The following is a 24,396-nucleotide window of genomic DNA, read 5'->3' on the forward strand; positions in this document are numbered from 1 at the left end:
TGAACTTGTAGTTGAGAGCCACCAGACCGGGGATCGGTACAGGGCACTAGAAGAGTCAGCTATAGTTCTGCTTTCTATATTTATGCCTGTGGCACCATGGATGAACATTGTCCCTGCACCCATTGCATGGCATTTACATATTTAACTTCCATAATAACAGCTTAGTACAACATTGTAGCCATTTGTGTATGGTAGGCTGGCAGTTCCATTGCATGGCATTTACATATTTAACTTCCATAATAACAGCTTAGTACAACATTGTAGCCATTTGTGTATGGTAGGCTGGCAGTTCCATTGCATGGCATTTACATATTTAACTTCCATAATAGCAGCTTAGTACAACATTGTAGCCATTTGTGTATGGTAGGCTGGCAGTTCCATTGCATGGCATTTACATATTTAACTTCCATAATAACAGCTTAGTACAACATTGTAGCCATTTGTGTATGGTAGGCTGGCATTTCCATTGCATGGCATTTACATATTTAACTTCCATAATAACAGCTTAGTACAACATTGTAGCCATTTGTGTATGGTAGGCGGGCAGTTCCATTGCATGGCATTTACATATTTAACTTCCATAATAACAGCTTAGTACAACATTGTAGCCATTTGTGTATGGTAGGCTGGCAGTTTCTCTAGTACATTGTAGCCATTTGTGTATGGTAGGCTGACAGTTCCTCTAGTACATTGTAGCCATTTGTGTATGGTAGGCTGGCAGTTCCTCTAGTACAGGGGTTGATTCTCTCAATCCTCATTTGCCCACTGTGTGAACTTGAACAAGTCATTTAACCAGAAATTGCTACTGGGTCACCCCTGTAAAATGGACTATGTGTCTAGTGGGCCTATGTGGTTACCAAATGCATATTATTAAGCTAGCTTGCACATAATATGCATGAATAAGGCTTTGCATTCTAAAATACCAGATTCACTCATCTCCAGTCTTTACTACTGTGTTCTTTCTAAATATTAGTTAGCCAGCTGTTGCTGTTTCCTAATATTAGATGCTTATAAACTTTGCTTAAATGCCTGTCACAATATTCCCAAAATCCCAATCCTACCCACATGGTCTAGATGACTCTGCTTTATTCCATGTCTAGTTTCATTTTTCACAAGTCTCACAAAGGGCATGCTCTTCCCTGAAACAGTTTAACTTCTTTTGTCTCCTTATAAAAGATGCAATGTAGTTACAATCATGAAAAATCTCTTCCAGTGCCCCCATCACTACACACGCATGCACACAAACACACACACACACACACACACACACACACACACACACACACACACACACGCGCACACACACACACACACACACACACACACACACACACACACACACACACACACACACATATGCACGCACACACACACACACACACACACACACACACACACACACACACACATGCACACACACACACACACACACACACACACACACACACACACACACACACATGCGCACACACACTCACACACACACACAATAACTTAAGTTTCTTGAATGGGTGACACAGTCATGTAGTGATTAGCATTGTTGCCTCACAAAGCGTGGTTCTCTGCAGGGGTACTGTCTGTGCAGAGTATGAGTGTCTTCTTTGTGTCCACTAGGTACATCTGTTTCCCCCCACATCCCAAATGACATTCTATAGGTAAACTTAGACTCCTCTAAACTGTCCACCAGACCTCTCACGTCCCTGTTTTGAAGTTCCTATTTTCAGTCCTCATTTAGCCCTGCACATGGTGCACCTTTTTTGGAGATATGCCCCTATTTTCAGGCTTGATTTACCCCTTCACACAATTTTCTGAATCTCAATTTTTTGAAGCTGTTTGATATGCAGAAAATTACATTAAATGACCAACATACAAGCAGCAACAGTAACTTACAAAAGAAGGCACATACATCTTCCATCTTCCATCTTCAAAAGCAAAAATAAATAACCTCGAGTGCTAGAATTTTGTAACATAGTTCATTAATGTCTACAGATTTTACATTGTCTCTTTCATAATGTACTTACATTTTTCCATAATTTTTGCTACTCTCGGATTTATAAACGTGTTTCGGAGTAGTATTCCACATTCCTACTGGAAGTGGGTGAAGTTATGTGGTATTCACATTTGATGCTAATTAGATGGCTAGATTTTTTTTTTACTGTACATACTTTTTAAGGGCCTTTGCTCCTCTTTTGAATGTCTGTAGGTTGGCAGGTATACTGCCCACATGTCTGTCTGTCATGTGATAAGATGATGTCCTGCTCAAGATTCTTTCCTCTGCCTTTTGCCCAGTGAGTGCCAGGACAAAATCCAGTCTCCATGACCTCCAGTTTGATTATGTTGATAAATGGAGAATGGTACAAAAAAAGACTGAACCCATAATGTAGTTCACATTGATTAGTAGAAACTGACAAAGATATTGGACTGCGATCTCACCAGTGGGTCATTCCCCATGCTTTCCAAGTGACTTAAGATCAGCTATTATAAACTTAGGTAGAAGGAATACTGACTTCAAGTTGTCATGTGACAGATTTTGTAAGCAGCTGCAAATAATTCTCTTTACTAACAAACGTGTTGAATATCAAATGAAAATAAACCCCTGAGTAGTATGTGTCCCACAACAGGAAAGAACAACAGTCATATCAAGACTCTTTGGCTGACAGGCATTTACCTAGTAATGATTTACTCTGTGATGGACAGACAGTAACCAGCATGTTTTAGAGAGGAAAACAAGAATACCAGGAAGAAACCCATGTGGAAAGAGGAAGAATATACAATCTGTACACAGATGGTGCTGAGGAATCAGGACTTGGAACCCAGATTCTGCACCAGTGAGACAGAAATCTTAACCAAGGAGCCATTGTGCTGCTTATGCATTTATTTATGCTTGTTTTTTGGGTTTCTAATCGACAGCTGGTTCCTGACCCTATACTGCATGCGTATTTCCCTTTTCATTCATGGCACCCATATTTCCACCATATCCACCCACCCCGGGTCTATATTAGATCATCGAAGTGTTAATAGTTCGAATGGTCTAATATCAACCCGAAAACAGCAAACGCTGAAAAAACGAAGCTGCAGATAAACAAATTTTTTCCTAGGGAAAGAATTTGGTTGTCCATTTCTGTGGCTTCGCTATTTTCAGCACTGTGGGGGAAAGTTACAGGTTGGGTTCAGATAAGTGTGCGATTGTGTGGACATTAGGGTTAGGGCGGGGTATGTGAGTTAGGGTGAGGGCGCAGGTGAGGTGAGTGTGCGATAGTGATAGACTTTAAGGTTAGGGCGGGGTATGTGAGTTAGGGTTAGGGCACGGGTGAGGTGAGTGTGTGATAGTGACAGACTTTAAAGTTAGGGCGGGGTATGTGAGTTAGGGTTAGGGCACGGGTGAGGTGAGTGTACGATAGTGATAGACTTTAGGGTTAGGGCGGGGTATGTGAGTTAGGGTTACAGCGCGGTTGAGGTGAATGGGCGATAGTGACAGACCTTAGGATTAGGGTTTGGGTTAAAGATAGTAGATAGATAGTACTATATGTACAGTTTAGTTTAGGGTTAGATGTAGGATGTTAAGTGTATGTGTGTGGATTGCTGCATTTTGGTGTGCTTGTGTTGTGTGTGTTTCTCAGAACAGTGATTTTTTTCGCAGGGAAAAAATTCGATATTCTGAGCTTTCGATGTTTTTAGATTTCATGGTTAGAGGTTGTTGTATTCGATGATGTGCTGTTTTGTTGAACTGATATAGACCCCACCCCCCTACTGTGTTTCCTCAGTTACTTCTCCTTGCTTTTTTCTTTCCAGTTCTGCCTTTTTTTCTAATCATCATCATCAGCCCCCCTTTCCCATTTTTTTCTACATGGGGTCGGGGTATCGTGTTAACTGTCACCAGCTCTTTCGATTCAGTGCCACATTCCTGCTTCTTCAACACTCATGCCCAACTGTCGCAGATCTTTCACACAATCCTTCCACCTCTTTGCTGGATGTCCTCACTTCCTCTTACCTTCTTCCTGTCTGTCCCAAATCTTCCTCACCAGATTGTCTTCTGCTTTTCTGCACATGTGCCCAAACCACTGTAATCTGTTCTCTTTGATCTTTTCTGCAATTGGAGCTACTTTGGCTTCTGCTCTTATGTCCTCATTTCTTCATCTGTCCCACAGTGTGCATCCTACCACCTTTCTCATGCACTTTATTTCCATCACCTCTAGCATCTTCAACTGTTCTGCCTTTACTGCCCAGGTTTCTGCAGCATGCTGTAGTACTGGTCGCACCACTGTCTCGTACACCTTACTTTTCAGCTTCTTTGGCATTCTTCTGTCATAGACTACACCTGATACTCTATGCCAGTTGGCTGCAGCCCCTCTGACTCTAGCTTTGACCTCTTCATTCAAACTACCCTTCTCCTCAACTACTCCTCCCAGATACTTGAAGCTGTTTACCTGTTCCACTATCTTCCCTTCTATCTCTATTCTCAGCTTCTTCTGATTTCCCCAATTTGCTGTCATTACTACCGTCTTATCTGTGCTAAGTTTCATTCCATGTGCCTTCAGACTTGCATTCCATTCTCCTATCCTTTGCTGAAGTTCTAGCTCAGAGTCTGCCTGTACTGCTACATCATCTGCATACAGCAGCTTTGTTGATCCATCCCCTCTAACCTGTTTGCTAATACAGCCATCACTAATATGAACAGCAGTGGGCTCAGAGCTGAACCTTGATGTACACCCACACCCACTGGGAACCCCTCTGTGAGGCCAAACACTGCCCATACTTGAGTCATTGGGTCCTTGTACATAGCATGCACTAATTCTACCAATGTTTCTGGGACTTCAAACCACCACAGTACTGCTCAGATCAGCTTTCTTGGGACCTTGTCATATGCTTTCTCCAAGTCTAGGAATGCCCAATTGGACTCTTTCCTCATCTCTAGCTTCTTCTCAGGTATCTGTCTCAATGCAAACATCAGGTCAGTTATGCTGCAACCTGATCTGAATCCAAATTGCTGACCTCCCATCTTACATTCTACTACTCTGCGTATCTGTTTATCAATCACCCTCTCCAGAACTTTCATGCAATGTGATAGGAGCTTGATGCCTCTGTACTGCCCACAGTTGTGGATATCCCCTTTGTTCTTGTACACTGAGACAAGTATTCTTATTCTCCAGTCATCTGGGATATGCCTTTCTCTCCACACTGCTATTAGTACCATCAGGAGCCATTTCTCCCCTACCTCACTCATCATCTTTATCATATCTGCTGTGACCTCATCTGAGCCTGCTGCTTTCCCTGACTTCATTTTCCTTAGTGCTGTTCTTACTTCTTCTAGGGTGGGCTCCTCTTCTTCTCTCATTGTAGACTGTTTCTAGGGTAGTACAGCTTCTGTGGGGTTTTCTTCATTCAGAAGCTGCTGGAAATACTCCTTCCATCTGCCTTTGATGTTGTCTGGACTGGTGAGCAGGTTGTTGCTTTTATTCCTTATGAAGGGTGTCTGACCATCTTTTTTATCTTTCTGTCTTTGCCTTGCAACCTGATATAGTTTCTTTGTGCCCCTTACTGAGTCACTTTCCAGAAGTTGGTACAGTGCCTCCGATGCCCTATTCTTTGTTATTGCAACTTCTTTCTTAGCTTCTTTATTAGGCAACCAGTAGTCCTTCCTAGCCTGGTCAGTCTTTTCTGTCTCCCACTTCTTCCTGCACTCCTTTTTTTCTTTTAATGACTTCCTAGACTTCTGCATTCCACCACCAGCTTTCCTTATGTACCTTACTTCCACACCTGGCTCGGCCACATATATTTTAGGTTCATAGGTTCATAGGTTTATACTAGGCTATCTGCCCTAAGGCATTTATAAGCCTAGCCCAAAGTTTTGTAGCTTACGCCACCCCTTATGTTAAAAAATATTGTGCCCATTAGTTTGTTTTGCCTCTGTCCAGCAGTGACACAGAGATGATTCCCGGGGTAAACCCACGATCTCCCATCCACCGGTCAAGATTTCTCTTGAACAGAGCCAGCGAGGTGCTCTGCCTCACATGGACCGGGATTTTATTCCACAGCATAGGGAGTCTCTAAGTGACAAATCTATGCTCTAGTGGATCTGGTAGATTTGGATTTTTTGAGGTGGAGCATGTCCATTAATTCCGGGTTGGTCATGGCCTTGTATGTCAGGCACAGGTCACCTCTGAGCAGACGGTATGCGACTGAATAGAGCTGGAGTTTCTTCAGTCTGGCAGCATATGACAGATTTTGGAATCCCTTTATCCTTTTGGTGAGGAACTTTTGGGGTCTCTCCAATTGCTGCAGGTGTCGGGTGAGATACATCCCGAATGGGGCATTGTACTCGATCATTGGTCTGATAAGTGAAGAGTACAGGGGAACAATGACCTCACTTGATCTGGATGTGAATCCCTTCATGATCAGGTGGGCAATGTAGAAGGTCTTTCTAACCACTTTAGCAATGTGAGTGTCAAAAGAAAGGCCACTGTCAACCTGGGTCCCCAGGTCCCTGATAACCTCTTCTGTGCTTAGTGGATTGCCACCTATATGGTAGCTTGGGGTTACCTTGTTTTTCCCGAAGGGTATGACTATACATTTTTTGGCATTTAACTTCAGGCCATGGCTCTGGCACCAGCTATCAGTTTCTGTGAGACCCCTCTGAAGGATATCTGTGTCCAATGTACTTTCCACTATGGCGCCCAGTTTGCAGTTATCTGCAAACTTTGTCAGCCATAGTCCTCCTATGTTTGCCTGTACTTCTGAGAAGTAGATGCCGAACAACAGGGGGCCAAGGACTGAGCCCTGTGGGACACCACTTGTGACCGGCTTGGAGTCTGACATGGTGCCAGCAACTCTGACCCTGTGGGTTCTGTCCTTTAGCCAGTTTGCAACCCATCTTGTGACATATGGGTTTACATTTAAGCTGGTAAGTTTCTCTATAATACCTGAGTGGGGTATTGTGTCGAAAGCTTTTGCAAGGTCAAGGTAGGCTGTATGGACTGTCTTTCCCTCATCAATAGCCTTGGTGACTGTTTCGAAGAAGTCGACCAAGTTCAAAAGGCATGATCTGCCCTTGACAAAGCCAAACTGGGTCGGGTCCAATGTCTGCAAGTCCCCTATGTCTTTGTTTATGAGTTCCATTATGATCCTCTCCATAGCTTTGCAGACCAGGCTTGTTAAGCTTATGGGGCGGTAATTACCAGGGTCCGTAGAGGCACCGCCTTTGTGGAGTGGGACCACAGTTGCCGTATGCCACTCCTTGGGCACGTATCCTGTGGTAAGGCTAAGATTAAACAGCTGCCTTATGTGCGGGTTTAGTTCCTCATTGAGTTCGTGTAGCACACAGCCGGGGACACCATCCGGTCCCATTGATGCTGTGTTTTTAGCTTTAGAGAGAGCAGCTTTTGCCTGCGCATTTGAGATGTCTGGGAGGCTACACTCCGCTGGGATAGTTATCTCTCCTTTTGAGGGGAGAGGGGGGTGAAGTTTGCACTGAACCTGTCCGCCAGTATGTTGGCAATGTCTGTGGGTTCAGTGATTTTTGTATCATTGTGGACTAATTCTGAGCATATCTGGGAGATTCCACCCAGGTTTCTAACATAGCTGAAGAAGGCCTTATGATTGTCTTTTGAATCTATGGCAATTTTTCTCTCAAAGTTGGCCTTGGATGATTTTATGAGTGCTCGTATTTTTTTTACTAATAATGATCAAGGGTGTCTTCTCTTTTATGGATTTTGCTCTATCATGTAACAGCTTTCTCCTCTTATTGTAAAGTTTGTTTATGGCTGGGGTCCACCAGACTGGACGTTTGCCCTTGGTGGAAAGAGTCTTGGTTTTATTAGGGATTGCCTGATCCATGCAGTCCTGGAGGTGTTCGTAGAAGGCATTTGTAAGGGCTTCCGCAGCTTGGGTTGTGGTTTCCACTTGCTCGGGGGCCTTGAAGGATACCACACCAGTCTTGAGTAGTGTAGTCCTAACACATGCTGTTTTTAGGCGCTGCCATTCTTCTTCAACTCCACCTATTTCCTCCTCTTCTTGGGGTGCTACAGCCCTGAGTAATTCCTTGAATTATTTTACTTTCTCTCCAGTCAACTTCCAGGTCTTCAGCCTGGTCTCTGTTGACCTTAGTGCCTTTTCTGACCACTGCTTGCAGCTGATTGTGGCAACTAGTGGCTATGGGGTGACTGTTTCACTGGGGATGACTTTGCAATCATGGGTTCTGCTCCAGAAGTCTACCTGAATTGCAAGTTGACTACTCTTGTATGTGATCTTGTGACTGTCTCTCTTTGTTGGCTACTATTAAGCCATTTACCATACAGAAGTCTAGAGTGGCTTCTCCTTCTTTTGTTCCTGCTGCCCCACTCATGTGGCCCTAGGCAGTCCTCATATCCTGTTCTGTCTGTCCCGATATGTGCATTCAAGTCACCCAGTATCAACACCAATTCATGTTGTCCTGCTTTATCTAGTAGGTCCTGCAACTGCTGGCTGAATGCACTCTTTTCCTCACTATCGCAACCCTGCTGTGGGGCATAGGCTGAGATTATAAATACTGCCCTATCATTACACTGGAGTCTTCTGATGATATCCCTCACTGCCTTATGAAACCTCTCTCTCACCACTATTCCTACAACATTTCTAGCCTGCCCTCCACCTGAGTAGTAGACTCTGGATCTCAAGCAAAGTAGCTGAGCAGCCTCCTCCATTTCATCATGTCATCCACTTCCAAGCTGCATCCTGCCAGTGAACCTACATTATGCGTAGCAATTCTCAGATCATGTTTGGCAGGTTGGTTGGCTTTACATCAGAGCTATCCCAGATAACCCAGGCTGGGCGACTAGACACCAGCCAGTAGCTTATTGGCTTTTATGGTGGGCACACACACTGGCCACCAGGGGCATATATACCCATCCCACCATTAGCAGAGGTCCCTGGTATGGGTCAGAGTAGTCCAGGTCCTCAACCGGTAACCCATGCCCAATTTTGGTGACATTAGTCAACATGACCAAATCACCTAGAGCCATATTTTACACCATCAAGTGGCTAGCCCTGCCACGGTGCTCAGTCTGTGATCTCCTATCTTGAGGATACTGCGCACCACAGTAAATGCCCAAAGTGGTTAGTCTGTACAACTCTTCTCCCTATACGGCACCATGTAGAGTCTGTGCTGCTGCCCACAGCTCCATTCATTGGTGAGGTCAAGATGGAAACACTCAGCCCATTTTACGGATATGGGAGAATCCCCACTGAAAACATGCAAACTCCAAACAGGCATTGGTCAGGATCAAACCTTGTACATGGGAGGTGAAGACATTAACCAAAAAGCCATCACTTCAGGTAATACAAGCCTTTTTCTCTGATTTACTTTATTTTTTAGTTGCTAGCTACATAGGCAGACTGGTGCAAGGACCCTTCTCACCCTGAGACAGTATGGCAAAGATCATCAAAGACCATTAGCAGATAGTAATACAAAATTTGTTGGACATGCTTCACTTAAAGAAATCGCAATCCCTCAGAGCCACACGCTCCAGGGATCTAAACCTTATCATCACAATGAACAAAACATGCTGGAGGGATAGGTTCCTGACCCAGAGACTCCCCATACTCTGGAATAGACTGCCCATACATGTCAAGCAGAGCACCTCATTGGCCCTCTTCAAAAGGAACCTTGATGATTGGATGGGAGATAGGAAATTCACCCCAGGGATCATGTCAGTCAGGCCCTGCTAGACAGGGGCCCAGAGAAGTAAATATTGTGTGAAAAAAATTTCCAGGGAATTGTTATGGCTAGGCTTGCATAGGCCTTAGGGCCGATAGCCTAGTACCAACCTATGAACCTATGAACCTATTTAAGAAACAAATACCTTAGTTGTCCATGTTATATTCCTGTCCATTTCATGCAAATACCTCCCTCAGTCCCCTCTTGTGATAAAATATCTTCTCTGCTTCTGTTATAATTTACGTGGAATGACATGATTTTCTCAAGGAGAAGAAATTTGCATGCTGAATATGATAGTGCATGTCGCACCTTCATGAAGTCATATGTGTCATTTTTCCCCTTGTTTGTTTATGCATATATGAAGCGTTGTCTTCCTATATGCCCAAGAAGACATGAACATAGCTGTGCCCCAAATACCGCTTACACTGGAGTCAACAAAATGCAATAAATGGATAACAGATATTAAAAAGGACATTATCTAAGAGGAAATAGACAAAAAAGTAAAACTTGCCAACTAGAATGTAGTCTGTGCCATATCTTTCTGAATTTTACTGATCAAAAATATCTAGTTCTATGTTTTATATAAACCAAAAAGCATGCTAGTTTTATGAACTTTTACTAATTACACATTTCTTGTGCAAAAGAAGGACAAACAAACAGAATTAGCTGTACTGGCAGGTTACAATGTGCTGTTTGACATATTTTGGTGAGTTAACTCAGAAACGTATGTTTTGGGTACCATTTTTTAAACAGCAGTCAATGAACAGGAGACCATTCACTGCCATATCGGTGCCTTAGCATAGATACACAGCTGTGGTATTTTTTAATCAGCAGTGCGTAATACTTACTGAGCTGCAGCTGGCATTGCACTCTGTTTTGCCGCTTGAAGTTCCGCTCACTGTGACCCCGGCTCGCTTCAAGTAATACAAGCATTCATCATAATCGGTACTGTTCTGGCACGTTACTTTGATGGGGTTTATCATTCGTCCTGAAAAAGAAGAGAATCAGTTTCGGTACGTCTCGTAAGTTCTCACAAGTATTTCAGCAAACGGTGCCTCATTGAATGCAGCATGTTGTTGAGGACTTTCAGTGTTTTTGTTTTAGTTTCACACAGTTTCACAATTCTTACGAAAACTATTTCTCATCAAGTGAACAATATCCAAAAAAATTTTATACTCTGAGGAAGGTTATATAAACTGGTTTGGGTGTGTCTGAAGCGTATTTAGTAACCTTTGACGCTGCATTTTTGCTCTTTGGCTGCTGGACTTTTTTTTTATATACAGGTATGTGCAACAATGTATTCACCAAGAAACAGCCTTGATACGTGCAATATTTAACTTTTAAAAAAAATTTGCAGGGGGCCCAACTGTCCAGATTTTCGCAGAAAGTCCAGATTTTTGCCTCATATTTTTGGTGTGTTCCTCATAGAATTTGTACTTTTCTGGCAAATCAATCAGGACTGAAGTCACAAAATCAAAACATGCATCTGAGTTTCAGACTTTATATCCTTACAAAATGCATGCTAACACAAATCCTGTTATTCTATCAACTTTCTAAGTTTATAGGAGTAATATTTAAAATATGCCCCTATTTTTGATTATTGTTCCTCCCCCCCCCATTATTTTAGGCTTTGTCCAAATTTCTTGTTCTAAGAAGTTGAGAGCTATGCCTGCACCCCCCACACCCCATGCTAATTATAAATACTTCTACAAAATCGCACAAACACAGGGTAAAGGCACATTCTCCCACCACAGGAATTGTTCAGTCTCAAACAGCTGTTGACCATCTGTTTAGTCAATCGTAAATGGTAGACTAAACAGTTGTTGATGGAAAATGTAATTGATTTTATGGAGGGAACCTATAGATAGCTATAGATAGCTAGACATATAGATGGATAGATATTTAGACAAACAGGTCTATATTACTTCATCAAAACCCAGCTGCAGTGAACAGCCATTCACTGAACAGAAATCAGTGAATGGCCATTCATCAAATGTTCACATCAGCGAATGTTTTCCCAAGGAAATTTCACCCTTTTTCCCACTGTAGTGTGATCTCTGAGTTAGTATGTATATATATATATATATATATATATATATATATATATATATATATATATATATATATATATATATATATATATATATATATATATATATATATATGGATTCACTTTGTAATCTTGAAATACTGAAATATCGAATTTCAGTATCTCAAGACTATAAAGACGAAAACTCACAAACTCGAAAACCAAAACCGTGAAATTAAAACCACGAACATAAACAATACATTACACCATGCATAAAAACACAAATACACCTACCTCCCGGCACTACAAAAAAACAAACACACACACACCTACCCTTCCTATAAGCAGGGGGGCAAGTTACTTATACATACTAACTCAGAGGTCGCACTAAACACACAAACACATAAAACCCACCACTACACACACTCACACACACTAAAATCCCTACCCAATACACTTACAAGAGCACCACTTACCTGAATCCCCAGCTAAATCCACAAACCTAACAACACAACAGCGGATTCGACATTTCTGCATTCGACTTTGTGCATTTTCGAGTAACTGCACTTTTAACTTCATAGTCTCGAAATACTGAAATTCGATATTTCAGTATTTCAAGGTTATAAAGTGAAACCACATACATACACACACACACATATAAATAAATATATATATATATATATATACATATATATATATGTATATATATATATATATATATATATATATATATATATATATATATATGTGTGTGTGTGTGTGTGTATATATATATATATATATATATATATATATATATATATATATTTATATAGGAGGGTTGTGGGGGATATGGGTTTGATATATTGCGGTGTGTCTGTCGCTTGGTATGAATGGCCATTCGTGGACGTTGGATTTCGACAAAGTAATATAGACCCAGAGAAACACATATATATATATATATATATATATATATATATATATATATATATATATATATATATACACACACACACACACACACACACACATATATATATATATATATATATATATTTATATATACATATGTCTGTGTTTTCACATTTCAAAAAGATGTCAATAACATTAACCAAAAGCAGATGGCTAATATTACTGCAAATATTCAATAGTTACAAAATCATGGGTGTTTCATTTACATTTTTTTTTAATTTGGAAAGAAGAAAATAAGACAAAAAAACTCTGCATACTTTGCACATCATTTTTTTTCTTAGAAAAAAGAGAGAACTAATACAGGAACAGTATGCTAAGAGTGTTTTGGAGGTGAAAAGAGTGTCAGATAGAGTGATGTTTATGAAGCTGGAAATTGATGGTCTAATGATGAATGTTGTTAGTGCATATGCTCCACAAGTTGGGTGTGTGATAGATGAGAAAGAACAAATTTGGAGTGAGTTGGATGAAGTGGTGATGACTGTACCCAATGGTAAGAGAGTGGTGATTGGAGCAGATTTCAATGGGCATGTTGGTGAAGGGAACAGAGGGGATGAGGAAGTGATGGGTAGGTATGGTGTCAAGCAAAGGAATGCAGAAGGTCAGATGGTAGTGGATTTTGCGAAAAGGATGGACATGGCTGTGGTGAATATGTATTTTAACAAGAGGGAGGAGCATAGGGTGACATACAAGAGTGGAGGAAGATGCACACAGGTGGATTATATCTTATGTAGAAGGCCAGTCTGAAGTAGATTGGGGACTGTAAAGTGGTGGCCGGGGAAAGTGTAGTTAGGCAGCATAGGATGGTGGTTTGTAGGATGACATTAGTGATCAAGGAGTGGAGGATGAGTGTGAGGACAGCACCAAGGATCAAATGGTGGAAATTGAAAAAGGGAAATTGTGAGGTGGAGTTCCTGGAAGAGTTAAGACAGGCACTAGGTGGCAGTGAACAGTTACCGAATAGCTGGGTAACTACAGTAGAGCTAGTAAGGGAGATGGCTAGAAAGGTGCTTGGTCTGACATCTGGAAAGAGGAAGGAGGACAAGGAGACCTGGTGGTGGAATGAAGAAGTACAGGAGATTATACAGAGAAAGAGGTTGGCGAAGAAGAAGTGGGATTGTCAAAGAGATGAAGAAAATAGACAGGAGTATAAGGAGATGAGGTGCATGGCAAAGAGAGAGGTGGCAAAGGCTAAGGATAAGGTGTATGAAGAGTTGTATGAAAAGTTGGACACTAAGGAGGGAGAAAAGGACCTGTACTGATTGGCTAGACAGAGGAACCGAGCTAGGAAAGGTGTGCAGCAGGTAAAGGTGATAAAAGACAATGAGGGAAACATACTCACAAGTGAGGAGTGTGTGTTGAGCAGATGGAAAGAGTACTTTGAGGAGCTGATGAATGAAGAGAATGAGAGGGAGAGAAGGTTGGATGATGTGCGGATAGTGAATCATGAAGTGCAGTGGACTAGCAAAGAGGAAGTAAGGATAGCTATGAAGAGGATGAAGAATGGAAAGGCTGTTGGTCCAGATGACATACCTGTGGAAGCATGGAGGTGCTTAGGTGAAATGGCAGTGGAGTTTTTAACTAGATTGTTTAATGAAATCTTGGAAAGTGAGAGGATGCCTGAGGAATGGAGAAAAAGTGTTTTGGTACTGATTTTTTATTTATTTATTTTTTTTTTTTACTTTATTTTACATTTGTTGACCGGGCTAGTCCAACTGGATACATGTCCATTTTCAGTGGAGGTAAGAATAAGGGTGATGTGCAGAGCTGTAGTAACTACAGAGGGATTAAATTGATCAGTCATAGGATGAAGTTATGGGAAAGAGTAGCAGAAGCTAGGTTAAGAAGGGAGGTGATGATTAGTGATCAGCAGTATGGTTTCATGCCAAGAAAGAGCACTACAGATGCGATGTTTGCTCTGAGAGTGTTGATGGAGAAGTACGGAGAAGGTCAGAAGGAGTTGCATTGTGTCTTTGTGGACTTAAAGAAAGCATATGACAGGGTGCCTAGAGAGGAGTTGTTTTACTGTATGAGAAAGTCAGGAGTGTCAGTATGTATCAACAGGATATGTATGAGGGTAGTCTGACAGCGGTGAGGTCTGCGGTGGGAGTGACGGATATATTTAAGGTGGAGGTGGGATTACATCAAGGATCAGTTCTGAGCCCATTCTTATTTGCAATGGTGATGGACAGGTTGACAGACGAGATCAGACAGGAGTCCTCGTGGACTATGATGTTTGCAGATGACATTGTGATCTGTAGTGAGAGTAGGGAACAGATGGAGGAGACCCTGGAGAGGTGGAGATATGCTCTAGAGAGAAGAGGAATGAAGGTCAGCAGGACTAAGACAGAATATATGTGTGTGAATGAGAGGGAAGATAGAGGAATGGTGAGGATGCTTGAAGTAGAGTTCGTGAAAGTGGATGAGTTAAAATACTTGAGATCAACAGTTCAGAGTAATGGTGAGTGTGGAAGAGAGGTGAAGAAGCGAGTACAGGCAGGATGGAGTGGGTGGAGAAGAGTGTCAGGAGTGATTTGTGACAGACGAGTACCAGTAAGAGTGAAAGGGAAGGTCTACAAGAGCGTAGTGAGACCAGCTATGTTATATGAGTTGGAGATAGTGGCATTGACAAAAAGGCAGGAGTCAGAGTTGGACATGCCAGAGTTAAAGATGTTAAGATTTGCACTGGGTGTGACGAGGATAGACAGGATTAGGAATAAGTATATTAGAGGGTTAGTCCAGGTTGGAAGGTTTGGAGACAAAGCCAGAGAGGCAAGATTACGGTGGTTTGGATATGTGCTGAGTAAGGATGCAGAGTATATTGGGAAAAAGATGCTAAGGATGAAGCTGCCAGGTAACAGGAAAAGAGGAAGGCCTAAGATAAGGTTTATGGATGTGGTGAGAGAGGACATGTGGGTGGTTGGTGTGACAGAGCAAGATGCAGAGGACAGGAAGAAATGGAAACAGATGATCCGCTGTGGCTACCTCTAATGGGAGCAGACGAAAGAAGAAGAAATATGTGTGTGTGTGTTTGTGTGTGTGTGTGTGTGTGTGTGTGTGTGTGTGTGTGTGTGTGTGTGTGTGTGTGTGTGTGTGTGTGTGTGTGTATTTTAATTTATTTATCCATAGGTTCATAGGAGATTACTAGGCTAACGGCTCAAGAGCTCATGCAAGTCTAGCCAGTTTTACCCAGACTTAACCTAATTCCACTATCCCTAGAGAAAAGATAACAAGGGTCAGCAAGCAGGGTTTTGACAACTTTTACAGACTGTCTCTGTTCGTAAGGGACATGGGTACCAGCATAGCAGTGAATTTGCAGTTTCCCATTAATAGGTCCAGATTGCGTCTGTAGATGGTCAGGGAAGGGCTCTGCTTCATGTGAATAGGAAGCCTACTCCAGAGGAGGGGCAAGCTCTGATACACATATCAGTCGCTCCAGCATGATCTATTCATGTCAGAGATTAGATTTAGATCCCAGGAATGAGTAACACTCACGCAGTTAATTTTGTGAATACTTAACATTTTCATCAGGGCTGGAACAGAGACTGCCTTGTAGGTCAGGCATAGATCACCCCTCAGTAATTGGTAGGAAACCAAATACAGGTACAGGGCTTTTATTGGTCCACATATGATATGTTGGTTATACCCTGTATTTTTTGGTGAGAAATGTCTGAGAATGCTCCAACTGTTGCAGATACCTGGTAAGGTATATGCCAAAAGATGATGTATACAAAAATGGCTCTGATAAATATGTTTATTAGCTACACAGTACAGACATTTATATAAGCCATCAAATAATTTAAAACTGTTCACAGCAGAACAAAAATTCACCAATGTACTCATAAAAATACCCCCCACACACACACGCACACACACACACACACACACACACACACACACACACACACACACACACACACACACACACACACACACAATGAATATCCCACTTTAACAAGTCCCCCATAAATAATAACATTTAACAGAATTATAACAATGAATAAATAAAGCTTCATCCCACTTGATACAAACATATGTGTACATGCATACAGTCATGTACAGAAAATTACAAAAAAAAAAAAAAAATTGGAAAAAATGCCATACTAAAATATATGCAATATCACACTTAGTGGACATTAACACAAATAACATCTAAATGACTCTGTCATTGTCCATATTGGTGTGAATGACCTGAGCTGTACCTCCCTGGACTACATGAAAAGACACATGAAAGAGCTCTCTGATTATGTAGATCAGGCCGGTATGACCCTGACCCTGAGTAGCATCCTGCCCTCACCAAGAATGATACCACGGTATAGAATGAAAATTATCAATTTCAACAACTGGCTAAGCTTCTGGTGTCATTCAAAGGGGATCTAGTGTCTGTCAGCCTGGGATGACATGCTCGACAAGCCACTCTGCTACGCTAGAGATGGCTTGCACCTGTCACCCTTAGGCTTTCGAATACTGGCCAAGGCTCTTGCCACCCCCCATAATGCCCTTTTTTGGCAAGGCTCAAAAGACAAACCCACTGCCATAAATAGCACAAGTAACAAAAAACTGAGGGTAATGCTACTCAGTGCCAGAAGTCTAAACCTCAAAATGCACGCACTCGAGGCACTCTTCAGTATGGAGAAAATCAACATATGTGCAGTAACAGAAACCTGGTTTAAGGCTCCAGAGAGCACCCTAGCACTACCAGGCTACAACTCATACCATGCATTTCAGCCACAAAACCCGGACCGAAATACAAAAGGTAGGGGAGTATCCATATTCATCAAGGATACCCACACCTCCAGGTTAGTGGCACAGCACGATGCTTCAGAGATCATCCACGTGCAACTAACAACGGGCAAAACTGCTATTCAAATTATAGCTTGCTACAGATCACCCACCATGTCCCAGGACACACACTCTGCATTCCTGGAAACACTGGGAAACATAAAGGTCCTACCAAACACCCTGATATTGGATGATTTCAATTACCCAAACATTAACTGGGAGAACTACTCAAGTACAAACTCCCTTGCCCAACATTTCCTAGAATTTATAAACTCAAATGCCCTGGATCAACTGGTCAACACCCCCACCAGAGGTGACAACATACTGGACCTGGTCATCACCAACATGGATGACCGGTGTTCCACACCAGAGGTCAACCCCTCGCTGGTTAGATCTGACCATAAATTAATCACTCTGGATATCCACATTCCGCCACCACCCCCAGTCAAAGAAACCACAGTGAAAAACTTTTCAAAAGCAAACTTCACATTACTAAAGACTGATGTGGGAAGTTTCAAAGCCCCCATGCTAAAGGATAACGCTGTCCAAGCTGCAAAATCCTTTACTACTGCACTCTACGGGCACTTACAAGAATGCATGGATTGTGCTATCCCAAACAAAACCAAGACTCACTCCTCCAAGAAAAGGAAACCAGTCTGGTTGAACCCTGCCATAAACAAGCTATACAACAGAAGGAGGAAACTAGTACAGAAAAGAATAAAATCCCAAGAAGGGAAGACATCCCTGATCAGTATCAGCAAAAAACTACGTTCCCTCATAAAAATCATCCAAGGCTAGCTTCGAAAGAAAAATTGCCATGGACTCCAAAGATAACCACAAAGCATTCTTTAGCTATGTCAAGAATCTAAGTGGCAATTCTTAGATCTGCTCGGAGTTAGTGCAGAATGGCACAAAATACACTGAACCGACCGATATAGCCAACATCCTGGCTGACAGGTTCAGTGCCAACTTCACCCCACTCTCACCCCCAAAAGGGCCCATAACTATATCAGAAGAATGTAGTGCCCCTGAAATCACAGACACTCAGGTTAAAACAGCCCTCTCCAAAGCAAAAACACAGCATCAATGGGACTGGACTTTGTCCCAGGCTGTGTCTTACATGAGCTCAAAGATGAACTAACCCCTCACCTAAACACACTGTTTAAACTCAGCCTCTCCACAGGCTACATGCCCACAGAGTGGCACACAGCAACAGTTATTCCGCTCCACAAAGGTGGAGCCACAACAGACCCTGGGAACTATCGCCCTATAAGCCTGACTAGCTTGGTCTGCAAAGCTATGGAGTGCACCATCATGGATCTCATTAACAGAGACATTGGGAACCTCCAAACACTGGACCCTACCCAGTTCGGCTTTGTTAAGGGCAGATCATGTCTCCTAAACCTGGTGGACTTTTTTGAGACAGTTACCAAAGCTATAGACGAGGGAAAGGTGGTCCACACAGCCTACCTAAACCTTGCAAAGACCTTTGACACCATTCCCCGCTCTGGTATTATAGACAAGCTCACCAGCCTGAACATAAACCCCTACATCATGAGATGGGTTGCCAACTGGCTCATGGACTGAACCCACATGGTAGGAGTTGCGGGAGCTAGGTCTGACTCTAAACTGGTTACAAGTGGCATTCCCCAGGGCTCGGCCCTAGGACCCCTCCTGTTCGGCATATACTTCTCAGAGGTACAGGCAAGCACAGGAGGACTATGGCTGACCAAGTTCACAGATGACTGCAAACTAGGGGATATAATTTACTCTCTGGCTGACACAGACATCCTCCAAAAGGGTCTCACTGAGACAGATACCTGGTGTCAAAACCATGGCCTCAAGCTAAATGCCAAAAAGGGCATAGTCATTCCCTTTGGAAAAAACAAAGTACCCACAAACTACTACATGAGTGGTAGCCCCCTAAATACGGAAGACGTAATAAGGGATCTGGGGACCCAAGTAGATAGTAACCTTTCCTTTGATAATCACATTGCCAAAGTGGTTAGAAAATCCTTCTATGTGGCCCACCTAATTGCAAAAGGGTTTGCATCCCAATTGAAAGAGGTCATTGGGCCCCTCTACACATCACTCATCAGCCCCATCATAGAGTACAATGCCCCATTTGGGATGTACCTTACAAGACACCTGCAACAACTGGAAAGACCACAGAAGTACCTCACCAAGAGGATCACTGGCCTCAAGCAAATGCCCTATGCAGCTCGATTGAAGAAACGCTAGCTGTACCCGGTTGCATACCGCCTACTCAGAGGTGATCTCTGCCTGACATTCAAGGCCATGTCCAACCCAGAATTGATAGGCATGCTCCACCTAAAGAAAACCATATCCCCTCGAGCCACACACTCCAGGGATCTAAACCTTTCCACAACAATAAATAGGACATGCTGGAGAGATAGATTCTTGGAGACTTCCCATGCTCTGGAACAAGATTCCAATCTACATTAGGCAGAGCTCCTCACTAACCCTCTTCAAGAGAAACCTTGACGAGTGGATGGGAAACAGAAAGTTTACCCCAGGGATCACTTCAATGGCTCTGCTGGACAGAGGCACAGGGAATTAATCTAAGGGGGAGGTGAAAACCAACACATTCCGGCTAGGCTTATAAATGCCTTCAGGCAGAAAGCCTAGTACCTACCTATGAACCTATGAACCTAAATACAATTTTATGGAGAAATACCTGCTTATAAGGACAAGATAAAAAACTTGCATACATTGTGCATTATTTTTTTCTTATAAAAAAAGAAACCACAACAAATATATTAGCACCCTTCTTCCAAAATTTAATGAAGTTTGATGAATGACATACTTGGGGTCCAGTAGCTGGATATAATTTATTTTTAGGTCACTCATATAGCACAGTTGCGTTAACAGCTACTGAGTGGACTTTACAACTATGCAGCAGTACAAACAAAATAATATATCCAGCTCTTTTGCTCCCTTTGTCCATCTTGTTCTGTGTGTGTGTGTGTATGTGTGTGTGTGTGTGTGTGTGTGTGTGTGTGTGTGTGTGTGTGTGTGTGTGTGTGTGTGTGTGTGTGTGTGTGTGTGTGTGTGTGTGTGTGTGTGTGTGTGTGTGTGTGTGTGTGTGCCTTGTAATTTATTTATTCTAGTAACATATACAAAACTTGCTGGGATAAATATTTTCATTAGGTACAGAGTACAGACATTTTCATTTACCATCCTCCCATGACGGCCATCAAACAGTTTAGTGCTTTTTGCAGTAAAAAAAAAAAAAGAAATTCACCAATATAAATAAATAATGTTTCATCTCACTTTGTACAAATATATTTTTTATGGAGAAATACCTGCATATAAAAAAGGCTTTTCTCCATAAAAAAATGTATTTTGAAGGTAATTGTGCCAGTGTCCACCAGATGGGGATATTGCATATATTTTAGTATGGCATTTTTCTCCGATGTTTTCTTTATATTCCATACATGATTGTATGCGTGTACACATATATTTGTACAAAGTGGGATGAAACATTTATTTATTTGTTATAATTTTTTAAATTTCATCATTTACAGAGGACTTGTTAATCTGGGGTATTTGTTGTGAGTGTATTTTTTATGGAGAAATACCTGCATATAAAAGCCTATAATGCCGCGGTGGTATGGCAGTAGCGTTGTTACCTCACAGCAAGAGGTTCTCCCGTTCGATTTTCGGCTTGGCTTGGGAGTGCCTTCTGTGTGGAGTCTGCATGTCCTCCCCGTGGTTGGGTAGCGTTCGAAAGACAGGTGTGCATAAATGGGCGTGCCTTCGTTGAAGGTTGGGAGTCGAGCTGGCACCTCAGTGTTTCGTACAAAATCTACTGCCAATCATTAGCGGACCGGAGTTCCGCTTTGGCAACCCCTTACCGGGAAAAAGCCGAAAGACAAACAACAACAACCTGCATATAAAAGCCTACATATATATTCTACTAAAAATATCACATCAGTGTGCTGCCACTGGAGTATAAAACTATTGAAAGGTGATCTATGCCCAGCTTAGAAGACATCAGCTCATCCACTGCTAATGGTCTTGCTGGACATCCACGAGTCTAACAGCATTTGAAGTACCTGATCAAAGACCTAAATGTTGTCTGCAACATAAACAGAACATGTTAGAGGGACAAGTATGTGTCACAGAAACTATTCCTACTCCCATACATATGAAGCAAAGTTCATCCTTGACTATTCAAATACAACCTGGACCAATGGATAAGGAACCAGAAGTTTACCCTTGGAATGGCACCTATTCCCCTGTTGGACATAGTCAGTTTGTAAATGCTCTGTCGCCTAAACCCAACTAGATGCCTCTGAGTAATTAATCCTGTCATTTACTGAAATATAATGCAATTTACTGAAATATAATGCAAACTTCTCCCCCCTCTCCCCCCCAAAAGGAGAGATATCTATTCCAGAGGATTGTAGCCCCCCCAAACATCTCCAACGCCCAGGTGAGAACTGCCCTCACTAAGGCAAAAAACACAGCATCCATGGGACCGGATGGTGTCCCCGGCTGTGTGCTTCATGAACTCAACGAGGAATTAAACCCACAGTTAGGACAGCTGTTTAATCTTAGCCTCACCTCAGGATACGTACCCAAGGAGTGGCGCATGGCGACTGTGGTCCTACTTCATAAGGCGGTGCCTCCACAGACCCTGGAAATTACCGCCCATTAGCTTGACAAGCCTTATCTGCAAAGCCATGGAGAGGATCATAATGGAACTCATAAATAAAGACATAGGGAACTTGCAGACTTTGGATCCAACCCAGTTTGGCTTTGTCAAAGGCAGATCCTGCCTCTTAAACTTGGTTGACTTTTTCGAGACAGTCACCAAGGCCATTGATGAGGAAAGGCAGTCCATACAGCCTACCTCGACCTGGCAAAGGCCTTGACACAATACCCCACTCAGGTATCATCGAAAAACTCATCAGCTTGAATGTAAACCCATACATCACAAGATGGGTTGCAAACTGGCTAGCGACAGAACCCACAGGGTCAGAGTTGCTGGAGCCATGTCAGACTCAAAGCCTGTCACAAGTGGTGTCCCACAGGGCTCAGTCCTGGGTCCACTCTTGTTCGGCATCTACTTTTCTGAAGTACAAGCAAACACAGGAGGGTTATGGCTGACAAAGTTTGCAGATGACTGCAAACTGGGCGCCATAGTCGAAAACACATCTGACACAGATATCCTCCAGAAGGGCCTCACAGAAACGGATAACTGGTGCCAGAGCCATGGCCTGAAGTTAAACGCCAAAAATGCATAGTCATACCCTTCGAGAAAAACAAGGTTACCCCTAGCTACCATATAGGTGACAATCCACTGAGCACAGAAAAGTCATCAGGGATCTGGGGACCCAAGTTGACAGTAGTCTTCGTTTGACACTCATGTTGCTAAAGTAGTTAGGAAAACCTTCTATATCGCCCACCTGATCATGAAGGGATTCACATCTAGATCAAGGGAGGTCATTGTCCCCCTGTACTCATCACTCATTAGACCTATGATTGAGTACAATGCCCGCTCGAATGTATCTGACCAGACACCTGATGCAGCTTGAAAGACCCCAAAAGTTCCTCACCAAAAGGATAAAGGGTCTCAAAAATATGTCTTATGCTGCCCGACTGAAAGAACTCCAGCTTTATTCAGTCTCATACCGCTTGCTCAGAGGTGACCTGTGCCTGACATATAAGGCCATGTCAAACCCAGATTTGATGAATATGCTTCACCTCAAAAAATCTAGATCCCTCAGAACCACAAGGGCGGGAGACTTAAACCTTGACACGGTTATAAATAGAACGTGCTGGAGGGACAGATTCATCACCCACAGACTCCCTATGCTGTGGAACAAAATCCCGGTACATGTGAGGCAGAGCACCTCGCTGGCCTTGTTCAAGAGGAATCTTGACCAATGGATGGGAGATCGCAGATATACCCCAGGGATTACTTCAGTGTCACTGCTTGACAGAGGCACAGAAAAATGATAGGCATAGTTTTTATTCAAACTAAAGGGGTGGCGAAAGCCACATAACTATGGGCTAGGCTTATAAATGCCCTTGGGCAGATAGCCTAGTATGAACCTATGAACCTATGAACCTATAAAAGCATGGCTATGCTTAAAAAGGCTTCCTAGGGCTGTTAGCCTAGTAATCACATATGAACTTATGAACCTATAAAAGTGAACATACTAGTCTACAAAATCATATTTAAACCTGTTAAAACAGTGCCCCTAAACTGATACTCCATACCCACTCCTTCCTATCTAAATCATATTTCTGTAACGCAACTAATGATTTTCCCATCACATTTACAACACCTTTAAACCTATAAAGCTAACAAACTGTCCTTCAATAACCATGGATCCACTGTTGTAAGAAAATGCATTTTCATTACACAGCTGACTACTAATGGTTTGGCGCCCAGGTCCAGCTCCAGGGACGTGATCACTCCACTGTATTACATACCCCTCAGACTGATCACTGAGTATAATACTCCCCTTTGTATGTTCCTAATGAAAGCATTTAACACAAATCAAATGTCAACAATGTTTTCTTACTAACAAAATCAAGGGCCTACATAAAAAAAAACTATGCAGACCATCTGACAGCCTTGTCCCACTGCTCAGTATTATACAAGCTACTGAGAGGCAATCTCTGTCTTGAGTACAGAGCCTCAAAAGTCCCTATCCTTTCAGACCTACTGCACATTCGCAAGTTCAATGGAGGCATAAACACCCACTCAAGAGATCTAAATCTCTTTTACAACATAAACAAAACATAACCAGAAGATGTTGAAGGGATAAATATGTATCACAGAGAGTCCCACTTCCCATGTCTTTGGAACTGATGTCCCCTCTACATAAAGTAAAGTACTTCTCTTAAACTACATTAAAAAGGAATCTGGATGAATGAATGGGTAACCACAAATTCTCTGCTGGATTAG

General features: G+C 42.4%; 1 protein-coding gene across 3 annotated transcripts in view; it reads right to left on the minus strand.

The window, feature by feature from the left end:
* The window catches only part of PLEKHN1 (pleckstrin homology domain containing N1), a 186,306-nt gene that overhangs the window by 38,580 nt on the left and 123,330 nt on the right, over nucleotides 1–24,396 (minus strand). For all 3 annotated transcript variants that reach the window (XM_044063094.1, XM_044063095.1, XM_044063093.1), the window contains exon 10: nucleotides 10,540–10,679. In XM_044063094.1, the coding sequence (XP_043919029.1) occupies nucleotides 10,540–10,679 (140 nt within the window). The remainder of the gene's footprint in view (nucleotides 1–10,539; nucleotides 10,680–24,396) is intronic.

The sequence above is a fragment of the Protopterus annectens genome, chromosome 2.part1 (genome assembly GCF_019279795.1).
Source record: "Protopterus annectens isolate FY-2018-M chromosome 2.part1, PAN1.0, whole genome shotgun sequence".
NCBI lineage: Eukaryota > Metazoa > Chordata > Ceratodontiformes > Protopteridae > Protopterus > Protopterus annectens.